Genomic DNA, 24,740 nt, shown 5'->3' on the forward strand with positions numbered 1-24,740 from the left:
AAAAAAAATGAAGTTAGGATTTAGAAGACATTTGTAGAATATATATTCAAAGATTTGCACAAATGTTCACGATTTAAAAAATTTTGCAGATATACAAGCTCATAGCACGGCACCGAGTGCCGGGCTATGAGCCGATCAGAGTTATACATTATCCAAAGAAATCTGACACAGATGCGTTCCCGGATTGAATGGGTTAAACTCCGGTTTCTCGTCGTCGTAGCTGTAAAAGCCAGAGCATGTCTACTGTGCTGCGTGTGTCTGCGATACTAAACTGCCATTATATACCGTACCTACATCTGCCAGGAGGCCTGCTTGGCTCACAGGCTCTGCCTCAATCTCCACACACCTCTCATGAAAGCTACCTCTGTCTCCTGCTGCCTTGTTCCAATGACCTCTTATTGTACCAGGTCTGTTTTCTAAACTTCAGCCAAAGTTAATTTAACCATGAAAGAGAAGAAATTGAGCCTAAGTGTCCAGTCTACAGTATAGTCTGATTGTCTATGTGAGGAAAGTGTGTTTCTAAAACTATTAACTCCAACATATTCGACCTTTAGCCACTCGACCTGTGCCACGCAGCAAAATCCTGAGTGTTACTTCAACTCTGAAAGTGTAAAAAATAGATGCTTACGGGTCCATTTTTACACTTTACAGTTCCTTCTAAATTAGTGGTTCTCAAACCTTTTCAAGTCAAGGACCCCCAAAATGATATGTATTTGGCCACGGACCCCCATTTGAAAATGTTTTGTTCCAGGGACCCCCAAGTGTGTAAAAAAAAAGTCAATCTTTTTCAAAAATGTTCAAAAATAGCAAATGTACAAGCTCACAGCGCCACACAGATGTTTTCTCTGTTTTAATGGGTTTAAACCCTACCTGCTTAGTTGACTGGGGTCCCCACTCCCCAGGGCCCTATGCTAGATCCTCTAGTATTTCGCTCTACACCAAATCTCTTTGACAGAAAAAAATCTGATGTACAAGCTCACAATGCATCTTGTAGGCCTGCTATTTTCACCCAATGTTTGCCCCACAATAGGGATGCTAGGGTTCATGCGGTTAAGAGTTTACCGTGTAAGTACAGTAAAGACCTTTGTCACCCCAAAAAGTATTGTCCATAAAGGTCGGCTGTCGCTGTTGCTTAAATTCCTCCGTCTTGATTGGGCCCATATGGTCTCTAGGTGAGGAAAGTAGCTGGAGTATTTCTAAAACTATTAACCCCAACTCCTCCCAGGTGAGACCCCCAGACTGGGCGCTGTGACAGTAGGGGTCAATGGTTGTGTCCGCACGCCGAGGTGAGTGAAGTCAAAGGGGGAACGTCGTCAATGGCCAGGTGTTGGGGTGTAGACAGCCCAAAGTCAATACATTTAACTCTAGATTAAAACTATTGATCCCCCAGCCCATTTGTGCACAATAAATAAAGTGTGTGAGGGGAGTTGCAGACAGCTGGGACTGTGTTTCCCCCTGTGCTGCTGGATCAGTTGCACCCCCACATCGCTTTGCCCTGAGAGAACTGCAGAGCCCCCCCCCCCTCCACCCAAACCCCCCCACCCACACCCCCACCCCCACCCCCCGATGCCTCATTCTCATTTCGTCGGTGCCACCTGCATTGATTTTCAATTTGTTTCCCGTTGGCTTCAGATCATCAGTTATATGGCCAAGAGAGAGTTTGGGGGGATGCGGGGGGGGGTGCTGCCCTGTGAGGGGATGCAGAAGTGTGTGTGTGTGTGTGTGTGTGTGTGTGTGTGTGTGTGTGTGTGTGTGTGTCGGGGGAGCAGACTTGCATGCATTCCCAGTACAAATGGAGTTTTGATAAAAAATCACTTGTAAGTCAATATTTTTTTATTAAACTGTGCACAAACCTGATTGATGAAGATCGGTGTTTGGCAGAGTATGTGGAGGAGAATATCTCTGTGTGTGTGTGTGTGTGTGTGTGTGTATGTGTGTGTGTGTGTGTGTGTGTGTGTGTGTGTGTGTGTGTGTGTGTGTGTGTGTGTGTGTGTGTGTGTGTGTGTGTGTGTGTGTGTGTGTGTGTGTGTGTGTGTGTGTGTGTGTGTGTTCGCGCCTGCGCGCATGCGTGCGTGTGTGTGCATGTGTGTGCATGCTTGCACGTATGTTTGTTTTTGTGACTGTGCGTATTTTATTTCTTTCAGCTGTGTGTGTGTGTGTGCGCGTGTGCGTGTGTGTGAGAATTGTAACAACTACAAAATAAAGAACATGGATCAAACCTACTTACTTAACCATCTGTTATAATATAGTTTTATCAATTAGAATAATACAACATAGTACAGTATTACAGACTATGTCTGACCCATGATACCACAATACAATACAATGGCAGCTTATCCAGCCTGTTTATTCATCAAGCACAAACAATCCTACGCTAGCCATTGGTTCTGGACCAGCCCGTCTAGGTCTAGGCTTTAGGAGTTTAACGATTCCCTCTTAACGGTCCGATTCCTTAACGGTTCCATATGGTCCCTTACAGGTCTGTAACTCTGAGAGTGTACAAATGGAGCCATAAGGGTCCATTTGGTTCCTTTTGTACACTCTCAGAGTTATGGTGGTGATTGAAATTAAAAAGTTTGAAAACCACTGGTATTCCAAATGTGATGGAACCGATTCCTGTTCCTCGATGTTGGATCCGGTTCCTGGATGCGGTTCCTCCGGTTCCGGATCCCAACCCTATCTATCTAGGTCAGCAGTTTGTATTTAGTAGTTTTAAGTTTAACATCCTACAGTAATGACAGGTTTGTGGTATTTCATCTTTATTCTTTTCTATTTTTTCCCCCCAAATAATTAAACGTGCTCCCCCTCTGTATTCAGCTGTTCTTTTTCCACAAATTGCACCCTCATTATAAACATTTGAGTGTGTGAAACACACTTACAAATTCAATATCGGTTTGATTGATCTTCATTTGCACACAGTGCTTATAGCCGTTAGTCGTGCACGTGTGGATTTATGGTAGACTGCGTGTCAAACAGTTCAATTCCTATGCATATTTCTACATGTTATTTTCACATCTGTCATGTTCTGTGGAAGGAAATGAATAAAAAAAAGATTGTATCTCATCATCGCATTCTCTCCCTGGCGCCGCTAAGTGGGAGGAGCTAACACGTGCCTCCTGCACGCGCGCTCTACCCCGTGTCTATAGAACGCATTGTGATTGTGAGCTTGTACTGTAGATTGCCTATTTTCGGCACATAACGCCATCGTACAACGAAAGAATTGTGCAGCCGAACTGAATATTTCAAGTAGAGCGCGTCTGCCACTGACAACCTGCATTAGTAGGGGGTACTAAGCACAAAAAATGGCCAAATCGTTACGCGGCGGATAAAAGCACCAAATTTGGTACACGCACTCTTTAGGATGTATCTCATCATCTCAGAAGGGGTGCCCAAAGATTTGGACCCATTAAAGGGTTTTTTAAAGGAAAAATCTAAAATGGCCGCCAGAAATGACCCATGATTCCTAAAAGTTGATATAATTCTGACATTTTGGCTGATTGATCACAAAAGCCTGAGTAGACGATAAAATGACCCAAAGTTTTTTTGAAAGTGAAATATCCCTTTAACATGTTGTCCCTGCTACCTGCATGTCACACAGTTAACATGTTGTCCCTGCTACCTGCATGTCACACAACAGTTAAGATGTTGTCCCTGCTACCTGCATGTCACACAGCAGTTAAGATGTTGTCCCTGCTATCTGCATGTCACACAGTTAACATGTTGTCCCTGCTACCTGCATGTCACACAGTTAAGATGTTGTCCCTGTTACCTGTATGTCACACAACAGTTAAGATGTTGTCCCTGCTACCTGCATGTCACACAACAGTTAAGATGTTGTCCCTGCTACCTGTATGTCACACAACAGTTAAGATGTTGTCCCTGCTACCTGCATGTCACACAACAGTTAAGATGTTGTCCCTGTTACCTGTATGTCACACAACAGTTAAGATGTTGTCCCTGCTACCTGCATGTCACACAACAGTTAAGATGTTGTCCCTGCTACCTGTATGTCACACAACAGTTAAGATGTTGTCCCTGCTACCTGCATGTCACACAACAGTTAACATGTTGTCCCTGCTACCTGCATGTCACACAACAGTTAACATGTTGTCCCTGCTACCTGTATGTCACACAACAGTTAAGATGTTGTCCCTGCTACCTTCATGTCACACAACAGTTAACATGTTGTCCCTGCTACAGTACCTGCATGTCACACAACAGTTAACATGTTGTCCCTGCTACCTGTATGTCACACAACAGTTAAGATGTTGTCCCTGCTACCTGCATGTCACACAACAGTTAACATGTTGTCCCTGCTACCTGTATGTCACACAACAGTTAAGATGTTGTCCCTGCTACCACTAAGTGACTGTCACTTCCTGTTTTTTTTTGGGCACCCCTTCTAGGATGTCTTAGGATGACCCAAGGGACATGTGTGCCAAATTTTATGCTTTTTGGAGATTCTTTTGGTGTCTTTTGAGTCAACGGTCAACAGTTTAGGTGGCCATTTTGGATTTTGTCCATAACTCACTTCCTGTTTAAGATTTTTTTGGGCACCCCTTCTAGGATGTTTTAGGATGACCCAAGGGACATCTGTATCAAATTTCATGCTTTTATCCGCCGCGTAACGATTTTTCACTTAGTGCCCCCTACTACATCCTGTTGCATGCAACATGTGTGAAAGGGCAACTCCGGATAATGTCCTCCTGACCCGGTTATCTGGACATTGTCCGGAGTTCATACGTGAAAACAGCGTTGTCCCTACCTGAACATGCTCTAACCCCGCTGGTTCTCAAACTGTGGTTCGGGGACCCCCATTGGTCCTTTAGGGGGTTCAAGGGGCCCCCCCAGTTAAATGACTGATGATTAGGAGGATTAGGAACAAGTTGGTTCCATTTGTACACTCTCAGAGTTAAATTAACACGGAGGATTTTACAGTGTAGATTGGGGTCCCAGAGATAAAACTTTTTTATATAAAATGGGGGTCTGGGGCCTAATGCATATCAAACTAGGGGTCCGTGAAAAAGAAGAATTGAAAAAGAGAATCCCTGCTCTAACCTCTACTTTGGACAGGCTCGTCTCTAATTGCTGGTCACTGGTGCTGGACAGTGGGGACAGTTCAATCCCATTAAATGAGGATGGCGTTGGCACTTAAGATAAATGGTCTCTTCAGGGAGAGATCTCTCATGCCGGAGCTTGGGTGGGGGAGGTGGGGTATATGTGGGTGCACAGTGGACCGTCACGCCCCAGACCCTCTGAGTGCCCCCCCCCCACCCACACACACACACACACAGAGTCCTCAGTCACACAGCAGCCACGGTGGCAGACAGCAGCCCTTACTGCTTAATACCTTTTAAATTGTTTTAATTTTCTGTCTTTATTGATCTCTCAGGGCGTGATTAATCAGATCAGTGGAGCAGGCAGTTAGTACATTAAAAATTGTCAGCCCACGTCAAGGATGATTGGGTGTTAAAGTGTGTGTGTGAGAGAGAGAGAGGGTATGTGTGTGAGTGAGTGAGTGAGTGAGTGAGTGAGTGAGTGAGTGAGTGAGCGAGCGGGAGAGAGAGAGCGGGAGAGAGTGTGTGTGTTGTCCACTGTGTAGCTCATGTCTCTATATTTTAAAAGTTCATACATTTCTATAGGTGCTGGTCAAGTTGTGTTCATGTTTTGTTTGTATATGACTGGACATGTCTGAAGTCAAATTTATACTAAGCTTGACAAAAATAGCCACTCAATCTATTCTTCTTTCAGTGGCTGTTTGAACATTTGTTTGCATTGGTTTAATGTGAAGCACCTTTTCTTTCTTAGATTATTAGTAAATGTAATCCTTTTCTCACTAAATACTGAGATAACGTATCATGTATTATGTTTTATTATTTATATTATGCTAGGTTGCCTAACCTAACAGAGTGGTTCTCAAAGTTGGGTAAAAGGTTTGAGAACCACTGGGGACTGCCACTGAAAACTGTAGCCTTTCAGATAACTCTGGTGCATTTACATTTATTTGAATGTTGATTCATTTACAATGTAAATACCGTTTGCCGAAATTCAATTCATACTTTACATGATAGCTTTGGGTTATTATTTTTAAGCATGTTTCTTACCATATAAGAATGTCCAAATAATATATTTGTGTGCAGTTTCATGCATATTATGAATATGTTTTGCAGCATGAAGCAGTGTCATCATACATCGTCACAGCTGTCTGACAATGTGTTCTTCTTTCTGTCATCAGGCGTTGGGCAGCATGTACTTCATTCACAAGACACTGAAGAACATCTACCAGTACGACTTTAATGGTAAAACATTTCCCTCCCATCCGACTGAAATTCATATCGACTCCGAATAACAAAAATAACTAACTAAATAGATCAACAAAACAATTATTCCTCATCGATTTTGCTCCTGCCCTAAATATACAAATGTTTTTCAGAGCACAAACACAACTATTCCCCACAGCATCACTTTCATTCCGTGGCTTCGTACATTAGCAGGAAAGAGCAATGTTGCATATCATTGCAAATCGTCCAAGATATTGCTGTCAGGATTTATTTATGTGTTTTGTATTTATATATCAGGTTAACCCATTAAAGCCGGGAACGCATCTGTGTAACCACTTTAACCATTATTTTATACTTTGGGCTATTCAAAAATAGCAGATATACAAGCTTACAAGTTTTTAACTAAAATCTTTGCTTCTGGGGGGTCCCTGGAACAACACATTTTTAGATGGAGGGTCCAAATACATATAATTTTGAGTGGCCCTTGACATGAAAAAGTTTGAGAACCACCGATTATAATACGTTTTTCAAAAAAACTCTTAGGATTTAGAAGACATTTGTAGAATCTCCCAGAAGCAAAGATTTGAGTTACAAATGTTCGCTTTAAAAAATCAAAGATTTGCACAAAAAATCACGATAAAAATAAAAGAAGCAGATCTACAAGCTCATAGCACGGCACTCGCGCTATGAGCTTGTGGATCTGCTATTTTTGAATAGCTCAAAGAAAACTAAAATGACACGGATGCGTTCCCGGTCTTAATGGGTTAACGTGCGACTGTATGCCGTTGAAAATCACAGTTTGATGGCAACCCCTCCAGCCGGCCAGACATTTGCACAGCATCTGAATTTAAAGTGAGGCTGTTATTTGTCCCGTTGCATAGTCCAGTCACGTTAGGCTTGAAAAAGCTCGTCAGAAAGGCTTATGGAAGGACCATAAACATCCCGGGCCTGCCACTTTCTGTGTGACCGGGGCCAGATTGGCGCTCGCCAAACACAGCCTAATGGCCCCCGTATAGATCCTCTCATCATGTATGCTGCTCTGATGAGGTTAACACCACTTTATTGATTGGTGTTTGCATGTGTTCTCACTCTTTTACCCTTCTCCCCCCTCCCCCCCCCCCCTCTCTCTCTTTATCTCTGTCTCTCTGTCTCTCGCTCTCTCTTGTCTCCCCTCCTCGGCCCCTCACAGTTAAGGATTTTAAAGCAGTGTCGGGACAGAACAAGTATGTGGGGTCCCTGGACGGGGTATCCACGGTGGAGAAAGAAAAATTCCCAAAGAATTTCTGGCCTGATGTGAGTATGTGTATGCTGTGTACTTGTCTTGGCATGGTGCATGCATGCGTGTGTGTGTGTGTGTGTGTGTGTGTGTGTGTGTGTGTGTGTGTGTGTGTGGGGGTGGGGGTGGGTGTGGGGAGGGATGCGGGTGGCCCAAAAGGGAGATGCTGCCTGGGAGGATAAATGGGTCTGCTGGGGTCAGAAGTGCCGTCTGCCTATTCTGACAGGGAGATGAGACAAATTATGTGAAGCGATCAATAATCACCAGTTTGTCCCTTCCAATGAGTGCTTCCTATTTTGTGGATCCTTTTAATCTGAATAGAATGTCCTGTCTTTACAGTTCAAGTGGTCCAGAAAGGGCTTCATGCGGACCAGATGGATCATACACAACCAGTACGTATTGTAAACACTAAGATTTGACTGTGCAGTCTCACATTATACCTTCACAAAACAGGGCTGGTGGAACTCAGTTCAGGTTCAGTACAGTTTAAGTCAGCCAGTCGATCCAGTAGAAGCTTTTAGCTGAAGAAGGTTCCGTACAGTTTATTCTACCACACATTCTGGACAGAAAGCTGTCCTGGTGGTTCCAGAGACCTTGCTGTAACCAGAAGATCCAAGTTTGTAACAGCAGTGGTTCAAGACCATCTCAAGGAGCTAGCTTGCTCATGCGTGGCGTGCTCTGAACAAGAGTCTCCCGTATGGAACACAGTGATTCATGTGCTCTAAATTTGAACAGTGAAATGAAAATAAATCAATAAACTAGAGAGGTTCCTGTGCCTAATGGAGCTCATACTCTATCTCCACCACGCCGGGTGTCCAGTCTATGACAGCCAAAGTTGAATGCTTCAAAAAATATAAAACGTGAAAAAGAAATGCATGGAGGATCCTTGGCCTACTGGCAGCGTGCACAAGTAATTTAGAGGTGATCATCAGTACAGCGGTTTGCGAGTTTAACCCCGGAGAAGCTGACAGACAGACTCACAGACACACACACACGCACACGCACACGCGCACACACACAGACACCCATTTCTAGGCGGCTCAACTCCCTACCTAGCCATGCCATATGAGTTAACTGCAGTGCACACATCCTCGGTCAGTAGCAAATACATTCATTGCTGTTTTTACATGCATTTTCAAATAAGACTCTGTTGCCCTGAAAACAATGAAGAGACTTTCCAGTTCTCACCCCATCTGTTTTGTAACTGTTATTCACTGTTGCTACCTTCTGTTGTCTGGGTACAATAGTCAGTATTTGCTCTCCTGTGTTTTTACTATGGGGGGAGGGGGGGGGTGTTTGACTAGTATGAAGAGGCCAGAAACTGTAGCTGTAAGGTCGTGCTGTAAGTCAACATAGCCCGCGTGTTGGATGCACATTAATTGTTTTCCGGTGACAACTAGAGAAAGGAAGACTGAATGTTCGTGGCCCAGAAAGACAAATGTGTTTGTTTGTGGCCACAAGTGCACTCTCTGATAAGTAAGCTCTTCATAAAGTGACAGGCCTACAGGCCTGTATGCACACACATATACAGTACACACACACACACACACACACACACACACACACACACACACACACACACACACACACACACACACACACACACACACACACACACACACACACACACACACACACACACACACACACACACACACACACACACACACACACACACACAATAAACATCCACGTACCAGATAGAATTCAGGATTTGTCATTGTGAGAACACTTCCTGTTTTCTTCCTCCATCTGCCATGTCTCACATTAATGTGTGTGTGTGTGTGTGTGTGTGTGTGTGTGTGTGTGTGTGTGTGTGTGTGCGTGTGCGTGTGCGTGTGCGTGTGCGTGCGTGCGTGCTCATTCTCTTCACAGAGGTCTAGACCTGGTCAATGTACATCTGTTCCATGATGCCTCCAACCTCATTGCCTGCAACTGCAGCCCTTCCATCTACTCTGGTAACCGTGCGAAGGCCCTCAGATACGTCATCAACAGGTTCGATGTTCAAGCCTTATCACATGCAAAATGAAGTCAAAGTATTCATGCACTCATCAATACACTCATTCTGGATAATGAACTGTGTTAAATTTTAACCACAATATTATTACCATGACCTTTCCAGGTCTAGCCAATAAAGACCTACACAGCTAAAACGAAAAGGAGCAAAAGTCGTTATGATCCTAAATACCTTGCATATGGATTTACTTGGACTGGCCACGGATATAACCTCGAAACCGCAATGTGTTGTGTGTGGTGATGTTCTTGCTAACGAGAGCTTTGCCAGGTAAATTACAGCGGCACTAGCAAACTAAACATGGTGCATTACGAGCGAAACCGCTAGATTTCTTTCAGAGAAAGGACAGAAACATTTGCTTACAGCAAACAAAAGAGGACTACATGCTTCATTTGTTGTTGCCCATTGGATCACAAGGACCGTTAAAAACCATACACTTGCAGTGAGCTTTTGGCTTCCTTGTAACGTACTGTTGCACAGTATTTGGAGAAAGTTCTGCAGATTAACTCCGTACAATACCGCTGTCATTTCGAGACAAATAGCATGGCTGAGGATGATAAGAGCCAAGTAACTAGTTGCATTTTATAAAAAAATAAAAATAAAAGGTTCTGGCAACACATTCTGAGTAAAAATTATCATTTTATTGTTAAGATAAGCCTACAAAGCAGCAGGAATCAGTGCTGTAATTTCATTTTCTAATAAATATTCATATAATTTACATGAAAACTACTGATTTAGAGAAGGCATTTGTAGAATCGGCCTCAGCAGGTCTTAATGGGTTAATAGTTGTATGTACAGTAAGGTGATGATATAATATACAGTATGTGTCTACTGATACAACCACCGTTTCCTTTTCAGGATATCAGACAGCAGCTCCGCTCCCCTGCCTTTCTTCCTGTTTGGAGACTTCAACTTCCGTCTGGACACGCTCAGTCTGGTGCAGGTACTATGCAGGTCACACACGCGCACGCACACACACACACACACACACACACACACACACACACACACACACACACACACACACACACACACACACACACACACTGTAGGTCACTGTAGGTCACTGTTTCCCTAGTCTCGCTTGGCCAGACTGCCCCCACACTTTTCAAATGTTTCCGGTCATACAGTCTGGGACACGGAAGCTCTGATCTCATGATTAAAATACAAAGCGGATGTGAAGCCTCCTCCCCACTTCCGTTTCGTCTATACGGTCGCGCAAATTTATTTATAATAATATAAATCAAAATCATCTAAGCATATATAGCTTGCTGCTTACAGAAGCAGAAATGGACATAAAAAAATGAAATGTAAAGATAAGTGCCAGCTTCCTCTCTCGGATTTCGGGAGGTGTAGTTCCAGACTCTATATAGCATTCGGAGAGTGTGGAATAGTTGTCTGGCTACGCGAGATTACTGTTTCCCAAATAGTGGGTTGGGACCCATGTTTGGGTCGCGGACCAATTTGTATGGGTCGGGAGTAAATATCCCCTTTTTATTGTTTCCTACATAAAAATATATATATTTTGCGTGTGCGTGTGTGTACAGCACCTATCCACCTCTGCAGATGTACAGACTGTGAAGAAGGACAGCAGCAATGAAGTGGAGAAGATCATCTGTGAAGAGAAGGACAACGACCACAAGGTGAGTGTCATTTCAAGACAAACTTCAACAAATAAGGAAAAACCTACAAAATGCAATGGAAATATACAATGTTATGTTATACCAAATTAGAGTTGCAATTATATATTCCATGTGTTTGCCTTCATATCAGGTTCTTCTCCACATCGAGGCCAAGCTGTTTGCCTACCTGCACGAGGCCGTTTTCAGGGAGGACAATGGCAAAGCAGTAAGACGTTCCACTTGAACTTTAGCCCCCGTTGTTGATCACATCTGTAACTTTGACCCACATTGATCACACATCAGTTTCAGTTTCAGTCTATTTGTATTTATATTGCAACATCTCCCCAAGGGGTCTCTGTGCACTTGACAACAAGTCATACAACAAAAACACAGTAAAATGTGCCCGCACGTATGGTCAAACAATTACCATGTGGCAGTGCACAACTGAAAAATTTACAGATCAGCAAAAAAGAAAAGAAAATTTACAACAGTGTTTAAAACCACAGGGCAAGAAGAGGTGGTCATAGCAATGACTTCAATAAAACTAGGGAGAACCGTAATGCAAGTATAAAAGATGGGTTTTTAGCCTAGATTTAAAAATGTCCAAAGACAGCTGGAGGGAGAGCATTCCAGAGACAGGGGGCACGATGTGTACAGATGTACACATCTGTAAGGCACGTGTCGATAAAGACCGCTGGAAGAACACGACACGCTGTCTCAAGAGAGTAGCGTGCGGCATGCTAACTCTGACCCACATTGATCACATCTCTAACTTTTTTCCCACATCAGTAACTCAGCATTCCTTGACACAATACAACACACTGCTATAGCAACAATCTTTAATGCACAAGATTAATCACTGTCAGGGGAAAAATGGAAATACACTCCCATTAACCCATTAAGACCTGAGGCCTATTCTACAAATCCCTTCTAGATCAGTAGTTCTCACACTTTCAAATTTTTAAAAAAAAATCTTCAAAAATAGCGGAATTACAAGCTGTGAGCTCGTATATCTGCTATTATTGAATAGCCAACACAAAAGTCTAAAATAACACGGATGCTATCCCGGTTTTAACGGGTTAATGGTGATAGAGTGATCTGATAAAACAACAGTTTCTCAGTGCACATGCTTTGTTGTGCATGTGTGATTATTGTGACGAGTACATGATTTATAGGCCCGCCTACGTCAGTGTCGTGCGTAATTTTATATTCAGATATCGTGCCGCAGCTCTAAAGGGGTCATGTCTCTGTATTTATTCTCATCCTTCAGCTCTTAAAATATGACAAGGAGGTCACAGCCTTTCACGATGTCATCAGGGAAGAGGAAATCCTGTTTCCACCCAGGTACGTGTCTTATCTGAGCCCCATGTTGTTTACATTACGTTGAAATAACCACATTAACCCTTGTAACCCTCTGCCTTCTGCCTCCATACACTTTCCCTGCAATTCACGTTGTTGCTAAAGATACCATACCTGCCCTATAAGAGGGTTATTATCATACCTGCCATTCTACCTCTATTTGTAACTTTATATACATTTTCTCATCGATATTGTTTTTTTTTACTTCATTACATCTACCGGTAGTATTATTATTTTTAATATTATCTTATCAAATAAAGCTGTGTTTTAAACATTTTCAAAAAAAGTTGAAAATAGCTGATCTACTAGCTCACAGGGCTTGTACATAAGCTATATTAACTATTAGTCATATGACTAATAGTATAATAGTAGTAAGTATGAAGGGCTTAATTGGTTAAGACTCTTGCCATTCCCCCATGTGTATTATTGGTTGTAACTTGTCTCTATTTACTTTATCTCTCTCCGCATCCCCCTCCCTCTCGCTATCGCTATCCTCTCTCTCTCTCTCTCCATCTCTTTCTCTCTCTCCTCCTCACAGTTACCCCTACAGTGAAGAGTACACTAAACCAACGCAGTACATGAACACACGCTGCCCATCCTGGTGCGACCGCATCCTCTCGTCGCACTCTGCCCAACAGTTCATCCACAGAGTCAGTATCTGATAGACTTAAAGTATAGTGAACATCACTCTGCCTGTTGCCCCTGGATTGCATTATACAACAACCTGTTTTTGCTTTTGACATTACAGAGGGAAGACAGTGACAGCAGTGTGGTTTACAATACCCTGGGTCCTAATGTCTGTATGGGAGACCACAAGGTAACTAACTGGCTTTCAACTTGTCATACATATTTTGGCCATGTCATTGCTGTCAAAAATGTTTCAAACAAGTTTTCTAAATGTCCAAAAATAGAAAAATAGTAGATCTTCAAGCTCACAACACGCCGCAACGTGACATGTTATGAGCTTGTAGATTGGCTATTTTCAGCATTCGTCATATGATGAAATATATATGGCTTAGCCCATTAAAACCGGGAAAGCATCAGTGTCATTTTAGATTTTAGTGTTGGCTATTCCAAAATAGCAGATATACAAGCTCACGGCGCGTCACTTCGTGCCGCGCTGCGAGCTTGTACATCTGCTATTTTTGAAACTCAATGAAAAATCTTGAAAGTATGAGAACTACTGATTTAGAAGAATCGGCCTCAGGTCTTAATGGGTTAAGTGGTTAATAGCATTACATGCTGTGTGTTCTAACAAATAACCATACGCACAGTAAAAGTACACCGATTCTAACTTGTCGTATGCTGTTGTCTTGTCTGCCCCACACACAGCCTGTTTTCTTGTTCTTCTCAATGAAGACAAATGAACATTGACTCGGATCCCCTCTTAATGGTAAGAGTCTGTGAGTGCCAGCGAGCATGTATTGCATTTAAGTGTACTGCACTGTATAGTCTGTGTGTGCGCATGTATGTGTCTGTGCATGCACGCACGCACGCATGTGCACGTGTGTGTGTGTGTGTGTGTGTGTGTGTGTGTGTGTGTGTGTGTGTGTGTGTGTGTGTGTGTGTTTGTGTGGGTGTGAGAGAATGCTTGTGCACTTGCGTGAATGTGTGGTGGGTGGGTGGGTGGGTGGGTGGGGGATCAGTGTGTAAAAAGAGTGATCACAGTAATCTTGTTCAGCTCATGGGTCTGGTCCCCAGAGAGCCATAGCGGCAGACTGGCCCAGTGGAACTGGGATATGAACTAAGATGAAGTGGCAAGGGGACACAGCCATTCCTTTGTGCATAATGTAGTCGGACCATCAGTGATCAGCACTTTTCTCTGATCTATGTCCATTGAATCCTCGGCACTGTCAGTATAGCTACACCAAGTGCAATGTTGGCCCACTCTTCATTAATTACCAGATGGACGGCCCCGGCTGGAGAGAGACATACATTTTGTCCGGCGGGGGTATTGGCATTTTTACGGCCGTGATTTTGTTTTGCTGCCGTTTAAATGGCCTTTTCAAAGGATGGACAACTTTTTCATGAGGATTCCTCTCTGGACAGACAGAGAATAATGAAACCCATGTATTGGTGGGACTTAAGAGTTGTCAAGGAGTTTTTTTTTCTTTCTTTTACTTGAACAGGGAATGCACTGCAGAGGTGATTCTCAGCTCTAGGGCTGCCTTTCTATGTTTGCCCTTTCGAGAAACTTACAGTACAGATATTATTGACATTATGGCCCTGTTTTTTTGCTTGTTTTTGTTGCCATTATATGCTTCATTTTAGATCAGTCAGTCACTGTAGAGAAACGAAACCAAGGGCAAAGAGAGAGGAGAAACATGCAATACATGAGGCGGCTCGCCAAACCGCCATAATAGTTATGTATACAGCAGTGATTTCATTTCTGAGAAAGTGTCACCACAATGAGCCTACAGTACCTGTTTGGCTACAATTTCCTAGCACCAACATCATGTTATCATCAGCACTCATTCTACATGTGTAAATGTTTTCCTGTGCCATATTTACCGTAGGTCCAACCGCAGCAACCTCAGAGGTCCTGCCCCACTACAGAACGAGTACCAAGAGGTTCAGCTATAAGATTTCTACCCTCCTCTTCTTCCTCGTCTCTGACAGCACCCCGCCTCAACTCCACCCTCCCCCTCCCCACACCACCACCACCAACCTGCTGCGAACGCTCTCTCTCCCTATCCACACATCACTGATGTCTCACTCCCGATCTCACTGCAACGTATTGATTCCCACGGCTGTGGGTGACATCAGTGCAGATTTGATCATCAGCAGCATTATGGATTTTTGTGTGACAGACAATTTGCCGGATGGATCCTCCGCTTGGCCATAGGTCTTTCATCCTCCCGACCTGAACATCAGGTTTGACATCAGGGATGTTCCCCGCCGGATTCCTCCGTGCGATCGTTGGCCTTTTGTACGCAGGGGTGATGCAAGTGTGCAAGATCGCTTTGAGAATGTGACCAGATGTTGTTAAGACTTTGAGGGTATGGGTCTATGGGTTAGTCTTTTGACCTGAGTACCCGTACGTCAATATTATGCATACATCTCTCTCCACAGTGCATGTGTGCATACACACTCACTCACACACACACACACACACACACACACACACACACACACACACACACACACACACACGAGCGCGCGGCCGTGTGTGCGCGCACATGCGCATACATACAGTTAGCATGCAAAGAAAATGAACGAACATACATTCACAAACAGATACTTATACAAACGTACACACACACACACACACACACACACACACACACACACACACACACACACACACACACACACACACACACACACACCTATACTTACTTAACCAAGTAACCAAGTAAATACCCTGACAACGCTTTTACAGTGTCAGGGGTTTACATCTGAATATTTGTCATCAGTTCTACTGACATGCTTTTATTTTGTATTTTAGACCATTTTTACTTCAGTTATTTATTTTGTATATCTGTTTACTATCCATTTAGCAGTACTTTAACCTAGCGGATAAATATCAGCACAGGAATGCTATTTCACGGTCTCCTTTGTATGCTTGATCAACTGACCTAGATTGAGTAGATAGTCTAGCAGAGTGGTTCTCAACCTGTGGCTCGGGACCCCCAGGGGGGGTCTCCACATGGTTTTTTTTGTTGGGGGGGGTGTCCCTAGAAGATGACAGTGAACTTGAGTGAAGTGACAATTTATGGACATTTAAGACCTTTTTAATACATCGACAAAGAAAGAAAATAAAAAATACCATTACTACATCAAAAGTAATTAACAAACTATACCATAAAAACTGTCAAATTGTCAAATAATATAAGAAAGGCAAAAATATGTGGAACCGAGTCAAACTAAATTGAATGCCTCAACTCCTACATTCCAAGTGCTTATCAGGGTGGGGGGTCCCCAGTTCAAATATGATTATTTTGGGGGGGTCCCCATTTCAAATATGCTCAAATATGATTATTTTGGGGGGTCCCCACCCCAGTTCAAATATGATTATTTTTGGGGGTCACGGCCTGAAAATGTTGAGAACCACTGGTCTAGCAAAGTATTAGGCCTTTATTGTAGCTATACTGTAGCATATGTGCAGGTGAAAAAACCCATATGTAGTAACCCATAATGTAGCCTCTTTATTATCACACTTCACACTGTGTGGTCTTTGTGTTGATTATCAATCAACAATAAGATCAATATATTGGATTTCAGACGATGCTAGATTAACTATTTTTTGTTGTTTGTTGTAGAAGTGGTGGTCAGCGCTTAACAAGTAGCATCTTTGTCTTTCTAATCAACAACAAAACAACTACAAACCTTAACTTAATCTTAACGAGGTTACTGTTTTAACCACATGAACCGTAGCATTCCTATTCTTGGGCAAACACTCTGTTAAAGTGGTCAATCTACAGCGTGTGACGCATTGCGAGCTTGTAGAACGGACTATCTTCGGTGAAGATATTTGGTGTAGAGGGGGGGAAAAACAGGGGGGCCTAGTGCCCTTAGGGGACGCCTGTCAACTGTATATAGGGTTTAAGTGGTTAATGACTCCACACAACAGCAATGCGATTTGACCAAGACGCCATTTTTGTTGATTCAGTGAGCATAGCCATGTCTTGCAGATTGTTGTCTTTCTTGTGCTACTTGCAGCACCAACTGTATTCTATTAATACCAAGTGCTTTATTCCGTGAACTACTGGTGATTGTTCTAGACATACTGAATGTTGACATGAATGAATGGAATTTTTCATTTTGTCTTCACGGCTGAATCCACACCCCTCCTTTACCACAACACTGTAGTAAAGGAACGCGGATGTTTCGGGATAACGGCAGTGACAACACACAAACACAAACAGACACACACACACACTCCCACACACAGCTAGATGCACACACATGTGATTTGCAGGAATACAAACACTAACAACAAAAAACATACAGATGCACACAAAGAAACATGCCCACATCACAATGAAGCAGAGGAATTCTTTGTCTCTTTAGTTGCGTTTCGCTTAGCGTTGTAGTATCAGTTTTGTGTTGTATTTTCCTTGCGTGAATATGGTTTTTGGTTCTGGATTTAATAACTAATTCAAAACGTTTGAAATGCAGACCAACCTCTGCATGTTAGTGATTATTATCTTTTAATATTACATACGATACTATAGTTATTTAACTGGTTGCATCCAAACAAACAAACAAAAAATTTCATTCACTTCTCCTCGTGTTGGAGATAAGTTGGGCTCTCGATTGTATAAATACAGCGATTGTTAAAAACCAATGAATGGACTCATTGTAATCATGACTGTCTCTGAATTGATTTAATCATTTATGTGTGTGAGTGGGGGGTGGAAGCATGTCTATTAGACTTGTTGATTCATGCTTTTGTTAACAACACGCTATGCTCTCTAGTTTTGGAAATAGTCTGTAATATAGCTAACAGTGTACAGCAAAAGCACCATTAGATCAAAGCACCCAATGCAGTCGTTTATTTAGTTCTGGTGAAAGCACCAATAAACACTACATTCCTGTGATATTTCCACTTTTTGTAAATAAATAAATAAATATTTCTCTCACAAATATGTTTGCAATGTCATACTCAGCAAACCTGGAATTTGCGTTGTTTGTACAATGTCTGATTATAATCTCTTAGTGATTGTCAGCTCTTCCAGTTTGCATTTGAAAGTTATTGTTGCCATTGCACATTCATATCGGGACACTTCTTCTTTCTGAGAAATGCTAGATGACATTATTAGATGCCTTATGCCAGTGGTGGAAAATTAAAAGTACCAATACTGCAATGTAGAAATACTCTTGTTATAAGTAAAAGTCCGGAATTCAAAATGTACTTGAGTAAAAGTACAAAAGTATTGGTAATCAAAATGTACTTAAAGTACCAAAAGTAGAACATACTCATTATGCAGAATGAAACATACTCAAAGTTTTCAAATGTATAAAATGTATAATGCGACGCATTGTGAGCTTGTAGATCGGCTAATCAAAATCGACGAAGTAACTAGTAACTAAAGTTTTCAAATAGTTGTAGTGGAGTAAAAGTATAATATTTGTCTCTGAGATGTGGTGGAGTAGAAGAAAAAGTACAGAAATTTGGAAATATTTCAGTAAAGTAAAAAAAACACCTCAAAATTAGTACAGTACTTGAGTAAATGTACCTAGTTACTTTACACCACTGCCATATACTCCATCGTATGACAGTGTCCCACGTTGGAAATAGCCAATATACAAGCTCACAATGCACCACGATGCCGTTGTGAGCTTGTAGATCAGTTTGTTTATGGCATACAACTATGTAACATACAGGCTATGTAAAGGCACATGGTTGTCTTCATGTGTCAAACATGTGTTTCTTTTCAGTATTTTTCCAGAGGTAGCAGACAGACCTGATTGGTTAGGTAACAGGCTACTACTGCATGCCATAGAGTACAACTTTCTGAGCAAACATTTTGACTGTGTGGCTCTCTGACCAACCAAGTTAAACAAACGTTAACCCCTTTCAACCCGGCGTCCCTATTTTTGGGCAGGTACTAACTATAAAGGCAGAATCTTTCAAAAATTTTCAAAAATTTTTAAATAATTTTTAAAAATTGCAAAAATAGGATCTACAAGCTCACTATTTCTATTACTACTACTACTACTATTACCTCACTACTGTGAACTTGTAGATTGGCTATTTATGCTATTTTCAAACATTTGTTTAAGTATAATATAGGGTACAAGTGGTTAATAATGCCGTAATCAGACTTGCATCTGTGTTTTTTACTTTATATTGTGAGAGCAGCGACCCTCAGGGTTCCTTGATAAGGTTCCAAATGGACCCTCACAGGTCCATGAGAACCAAATGGACCCTTCTATTTGGTTCCATTTGTACACTCAGAGTTATTAATTGGTGGTCCTTGAAATTAAAAAAGTTTGAGAACCACTGGACTATAACAGGTAGGCCTGTGCTGACCTTTACAAGGGTCAAGCTAAAAAATCGCTAAGACTAGATGGTTGAGGATTTTATTGCACTTGTGCTTAGCTTTGGCAAAAAATGTCCCGAAGGTGAATGATCTGATTGCGTTCTATATTCTGCGGTCATAGAATTCAGCTGTGGGGCATGAGCCATGCTTATTTGGTGGCAGAAAGAAGAATGACAACAGAAATAGATGAGATATTAAAGCCTGTGCTCTGAAGGTGGAATGGACAAGCTATTTAGGGCAGTTAGAAGTGGGCATCGTGTTCAGATCGATGGTCTTTAAATGCCAAGAAAGAAAGAAAGAAAAGGCTGATGGAATGGTGACTGTGACTCTGGATCAGACTCGTACCATTGCTGCATTACACACTGCAGATTTGTTCATGTAATGTGCATGCTCTCTCATCTGTCATCATCAGAAGAATGGAATGGGGATGCAAAGATCAAAGCATCAGGAAACAAAAACAAAACAAAAACAAACAAGTCACATCTATTTCTGGGAAATAATAACCTGGTAAACCCCCCTGCCCTGGAAATCGCATTGCATTCTAGTAGCATTAACTGTTTATTAAATGAGCGTCAAGGCTAATTGAAAAATTCAGCTTGATGTGACTATTGTAGTACGTACGTATCTCTATAAGTGGAAATATGGACCCGTAAAGGTCATTTGTACAGTCTCTGAGTTCATCTTACACTCAGGATTCTTTTGTGTAGACATTTGTTGATTCACAATTTGCAACAGAAGCTGTTATGTGGCCTTTAGTCCCCATTAACATTAAACTCCTATTACAGTATAGGAACCATCTGCTTTAACAGCAGTTTGAGTTTGCTGTAAAGCAGGGTGTCTCATTTGATCCTAAACGTTGATTGAAGTGGTTCTACTGTCATTGATTTGATGCTAGAATGGCTCGCTGCGGGGTCATTGTATTCAATTCAGCTGCAGCATGCTGGTAAATTACACAAGACTTAACCTTTGACCCTTAACTGTCCTCCGTGATTGCGCCTTTCTATTGTAATCTCATGTTTGTGTTGTTTGAAGCTGAAGTGATACCAGATTGTATTCCTTTCATGAAAGAGTGTTTTGTTTATAAAAGGATGACACATTGACCATCAAAATCAATAAATAATTCACAATAATTTATTGTACAATATTTCAGAGGTCCACTGAAATTAAACGTGCCCTTAGGGGACGCCTGTCAACTGTATATAGGGTTTAAGTGGTTAATGACTCCACACAACAGCAATGCGATTTGACCAAGACGCCATTTTTGTTGATTCAGTGAGCATAGCCATGTCTTGCAGATTGTTGTCTTTCTTGTGCTACTTGCAGCACCAACTGTATTCTATTAATACCAAGTGCTTTATTCCGTGAACTACTGGTGATTGTTCTAGACATACTGAATGTTGACATGAATGAATGGAATTTTTCATTTTGTCTTCACGGCTGAATCCACACCCCTCCTTTACCACAACACTGTAGTAAAGGAACGCGGATGTTTCGGGATAACGGCAGTGACAACACACAAACACAAACAGACACACACACACACTCCCACACACAGCTAGATGCACACACATGTGATTTGCAGGAATACAAACACTAACAACAAAAAACATACAGATGCACACAAAGAAACATGCCCACATCACAATGAAGCAGAGGAATTCTTTGTCTCTTTAGTTGCGTTTCGCTTAGCGTTGTAGTATCAGTTTTGTGTTGTATTTTCCTTGCGTGAATATGGTTTTTGGTTCTGGATTTAATAACTAATTCAAAACGTTTGAAATGCAGACCAACCTCTGCATGTTAGTGATTATTATCTTTTAATATTACATACGATACTATAGTTATTTAACTGGTTGCATCCAAACAAACAAACAAAAAATTTCATTCACTTCTCCTCGTGTTGGAGATAAGTTGGGCTCTCGATTGTATAAATACAGCGATTGTTAAAAACCAATGAATGGACTCATTGTAATCATGACTGTCTCTGAATTGATTTAATCATTTATGTGTGTGAGTGGGGGGTGGAAGCATGTCTATTAGACTTGTTGATTCATGCTTTTGTTAACAACACGCTATGCTCTCTAGTTTTGGAAATAGTCTGTAATATAGCTAACAGTGTACAGCAAAAGCACCATTAGATCAAAGCACCCAATGCAGTCGTTTATTTAGTTCTGGTGAAAGCACCAATAAACACTACATTCCTGTGATATTTCCACTTTTTGTAAATAAATAAATAAATATTTCTCTCACAAATATGTTTGCAATGTCATACTCAGCAAACCTGGAATTTGCGTTGTTTGTACAATGTCTGATTATAATCTCTTAGTGATTGTCAGCTCTTCCAGTTTGCATTTGAAAGTTATTGTTGCCATTGCACATTCATATCGGGACACTTCTTCTTTCTGAGAAATGCTAGATGACATTATTAGATGCCTTATGCCAGTGGTGGAAAATTAAAAGTACCAATACTGCAATGTAGAAATACTCTTGTTATAAGTAAAAGTCCGGAATTCAAAATGTACTTGAGTAAAAGTACAAAAGTATTGGTAATCAAAATGTACTTAAAGTACCAAAAGTAGAACATACTCATTATGCAGAATGAAACATACTCAAAGTTTTCAAATGTATAAAATGTATAATGCGACGCATTGTGAGCTTGTAGATCGGCTAATCAAAATCGACGAAGTAACTAGTAACTAAAGTTTTCAAATAGTTGTAGTGGAGTAAAAGTATAATATTTGTCTCTGAGATGTGGTGGAGTAGAAGAAAAAGTACAGAAATTTGGAAATATTTCAGTAAAGTAAAAAAAACACCTCAAAATTAGTACAGTACTTGAGTAAATGTACCTAGTTACTTTACACCACTGCCATATACTCCATCGTATGACAGTGTCCCACGTTGGAAATAGCCAATATACAAGCTCACAATGCACCACGATGCCGTTGTGAGCTTGTAGATCAGTTTGTTTATGGCATACAACTATGTAACATACAGGCTATGTAAAGGCACATGGTTGTCTTCATGTGTCAAACATGTGTTTCTTTTCAGTATTTTTCCAGAGGTAGCAGACAGACCTGATTGGTTAGGTAACAGGCTACTACTGCATGCCATAGAGTACAACTTTCTGAGCAAACATTTTGACTGTGTGGCTCTCTGACCAACCAAGTTAAACAAACGTTAACCCCTTTCAACCCGGCGTCCCTATTTTTGGGCAGGTACTAACTATAAAGGCAGAATCTTTCAAAAATTTTCAAAAATTTTTAAATAATTTTTAAAAATTGCAAAAATAGGATCTACAAGCTCACTATTTCTATTACTACTACTACTACTATTACCTCACTACTGTGAACTTGTAGATTGGCTATTTATGCTATTTTCAAACATTTGTTTAAGTATAATATAGGGTACAAGTGGTTAATAATGCCGTAATCAGACTTGCATCTGTGTTTTTTACTTTATATTGTGAGAGCAGCGACCCTCAGGGTTCCTTGATAAGGTTCCAAATGGACCCTCACAGGTCCATGAGAACCAAATGGACCCTTCTATTTGGTTCCATTTGTACACTCAGAGTTATTAATTGGTGGTCCTTGAAATTAAAAAAGTTTGAGAACCACTGGACTATAACAGGTAGGCCTGTGCTGACCTTTACAAGGGTCAAGCTAAAAAATCGCTAAGACTAGATGGTTGAGGATTTTATTGCACTTGTGCTTAGCTTTGGCAAAAAATGTCCCGAAGGTGAATGATCTGATTGCGTTCTATATTCTGCGGTCATAGAATTCAGCTGTGGGGCATGAGCCATGCTTATTTGGTGGCAGAAAGAAGAATGACAACAGAAATAGATGAGATATTAAAGCCTGTGCTCTGAAGGTGGAATGGACAAGCTATTTAGGGCAGTTAGAAGTGGGCATCGTGTTCAGATCGATGGTCTTTAAATGCCAAGAAAGAAAGAAAGAAAAGGCTGATGGAATGGTGACTGTGACTCTGGATCAGACTCGTACCATTGCTGCATTACACACTGCAGATTTGTTCATGTAATGTGCATGCTCTCTCATCTGTCATCATCAGAAGAATGGAATGGGGATGCAAAGATCAAAGCATCAGGAAACAAAAACAAAACAAAAACAAACAAGTCACATCTATTTCTGGGAAATAATAACCTGGTAAACCCCCCTGCCCTGGAAATCGCATTGCATTCTAGTAGCATTAACTGTTTATTAAATGAGCGTCAAGGCTAATTGAAAAATTCAGCTTGATGTGACTATTGTAGTACGTACGTATCTCTATAAGTGGAAATATGGACCCGTAAAGGTCATTTGTACAGTCTCTGAGTTCATCTTACACTCAGGATTCTTTTGTGTAGACATTTGTTGATTCACAATTTGCAACAGAAGCTGTTATGTGGCCTTTAGTCCCCATTAACATTAAACTCCTATTACAGTATAGGAACCATCTGCTTTAACAGCAGTTTGAGTTTGCTGTAAAGCAGGGTGTCTCATTTGATCCTAAACGTTGATTGAAGTGGTTCTACTGTCATTGATTTGATGCTAGAATGGCTCGCTGCGGGGTCATTGTATTCAATTCAGCTGCAGCATGCTGGTAAATTACACAAGACTTAACCTTTGACCCTTAACTGTCCTCCGTGATTGCGCCTTTCTATTGTAATCTCATGTTTGTGTTGTTTGAAGCTGAAGTGATACCAGATTGTATTCCTTTCATGAAAGAGTGTTTTGTTTATAAAAGGATGACACATTGACCATCAAAATCAATAAATAATTCACAATAATTTATTGTACAATATTTCAGAGGTCCACTGAAATTAAACGCTTGCAGGTTATCACCACTGTGCTTCGCCTGCACACAAACTTTACTTCACTTTATAACATTACTGCCAAACACCCGGTCACCTCACTTAAAGCTTTTAATAATAACTGTATGAAACATTTTGTCCCACTGCCGGCTTTCTTTACATAGTGATCTAGTGAACTGAAGACATTTTTGTCGTTCTCCACATTTAAATAATAGTGTTGATTTGATTTGAAAGTGTAACTCTCAGGGTTACTGTGTGGGTTTTGATGTAAGGGTTGATTGTATATGGCAACAATGTTTACATATTAAGTGGATGTACAGTACAAGTGTTGCTCCTATTTATATTTGTATACCTCTGGAATAAAACATTGGTTAGGTAAGTAAAATTACAGTTTC

The 24,740-nt window shown here is 41.3% G+C and overlaps 1 protein-coding gene across 1 annotated transcript in view; it reads left to right on the forward strand.

Annotated features, from left to right (window-relative positions):
• inpp5l (inositol polyphosphate-5-phosphatase L) overlaps positions 1 to 18,276 on the forward strand; it is a 30,405-nt gene extending 12,129 nt beyond the window's left edge. Inside the window, exons 5-16 of the mRNA XM_080432058.1 lie at positions 6,236 to 6,299; positions 7,471 to 7,574; positions 7,897 to 7,949; positions 9,433 to 9,552; positions 10,430 to 10,514; positions 11,119 to 11,214; positions 11,345 to 11,419; positions 12,464 to 12,537; positions 13,091 to 13,202; positions 13,301 to 13,369; positions 13,885 to 13,945; positions 15,069 to 18,276. Coding sequence (XP_080288184.1) covers positions 6,236 to 6,299; positions 7,471 to 7,574; positions 7,897 to 7,949; positions 9,433 to 9,552; positions 10,430 to 10,514; positions 11,119 to 11,214; positions 11,345 to 11,419; positions 12,464 to 12,537; positions 13,091 to 13,202; positions 13,301 to 13,369; positions 13,885 to 13,926 — 894 coding nt within the window. The 3' untranslated portion in view covers positions 13,927 to 13,945; positions 15,069 to 18,276. The remainder of the gene's footprint in view (positions 1 to 6,235; positions 6,300 to 7,470; positions 7,575 to 7,896; positions 7,950 to 9,432; positions 9,553 to 10,429; positions 10,515 to 11,118; positions 11,215 to 11,344; positions 11,420 to 12,463; positions 12,538 to 13,090; positions 13,203 to 13,300; positions 13,370 to 13,884; positions 13,946 to 15,068) is intronic.
• Positions 18,277 to 24,740: the final 6,464 nt, after the last annotated feature.

Source organism: Gymnoscopelus braueri, assembly GCF_963280865.1.
Source record: "Gymnoscopelus braueri genome assembly, chromosome: 7".
NCBI lineage: Eukaryota > Metazoa > Chordata > Actinopteri > Myctophiformes > Myctophidae > Gymnoscopelus > Gymnoscopelus braueri.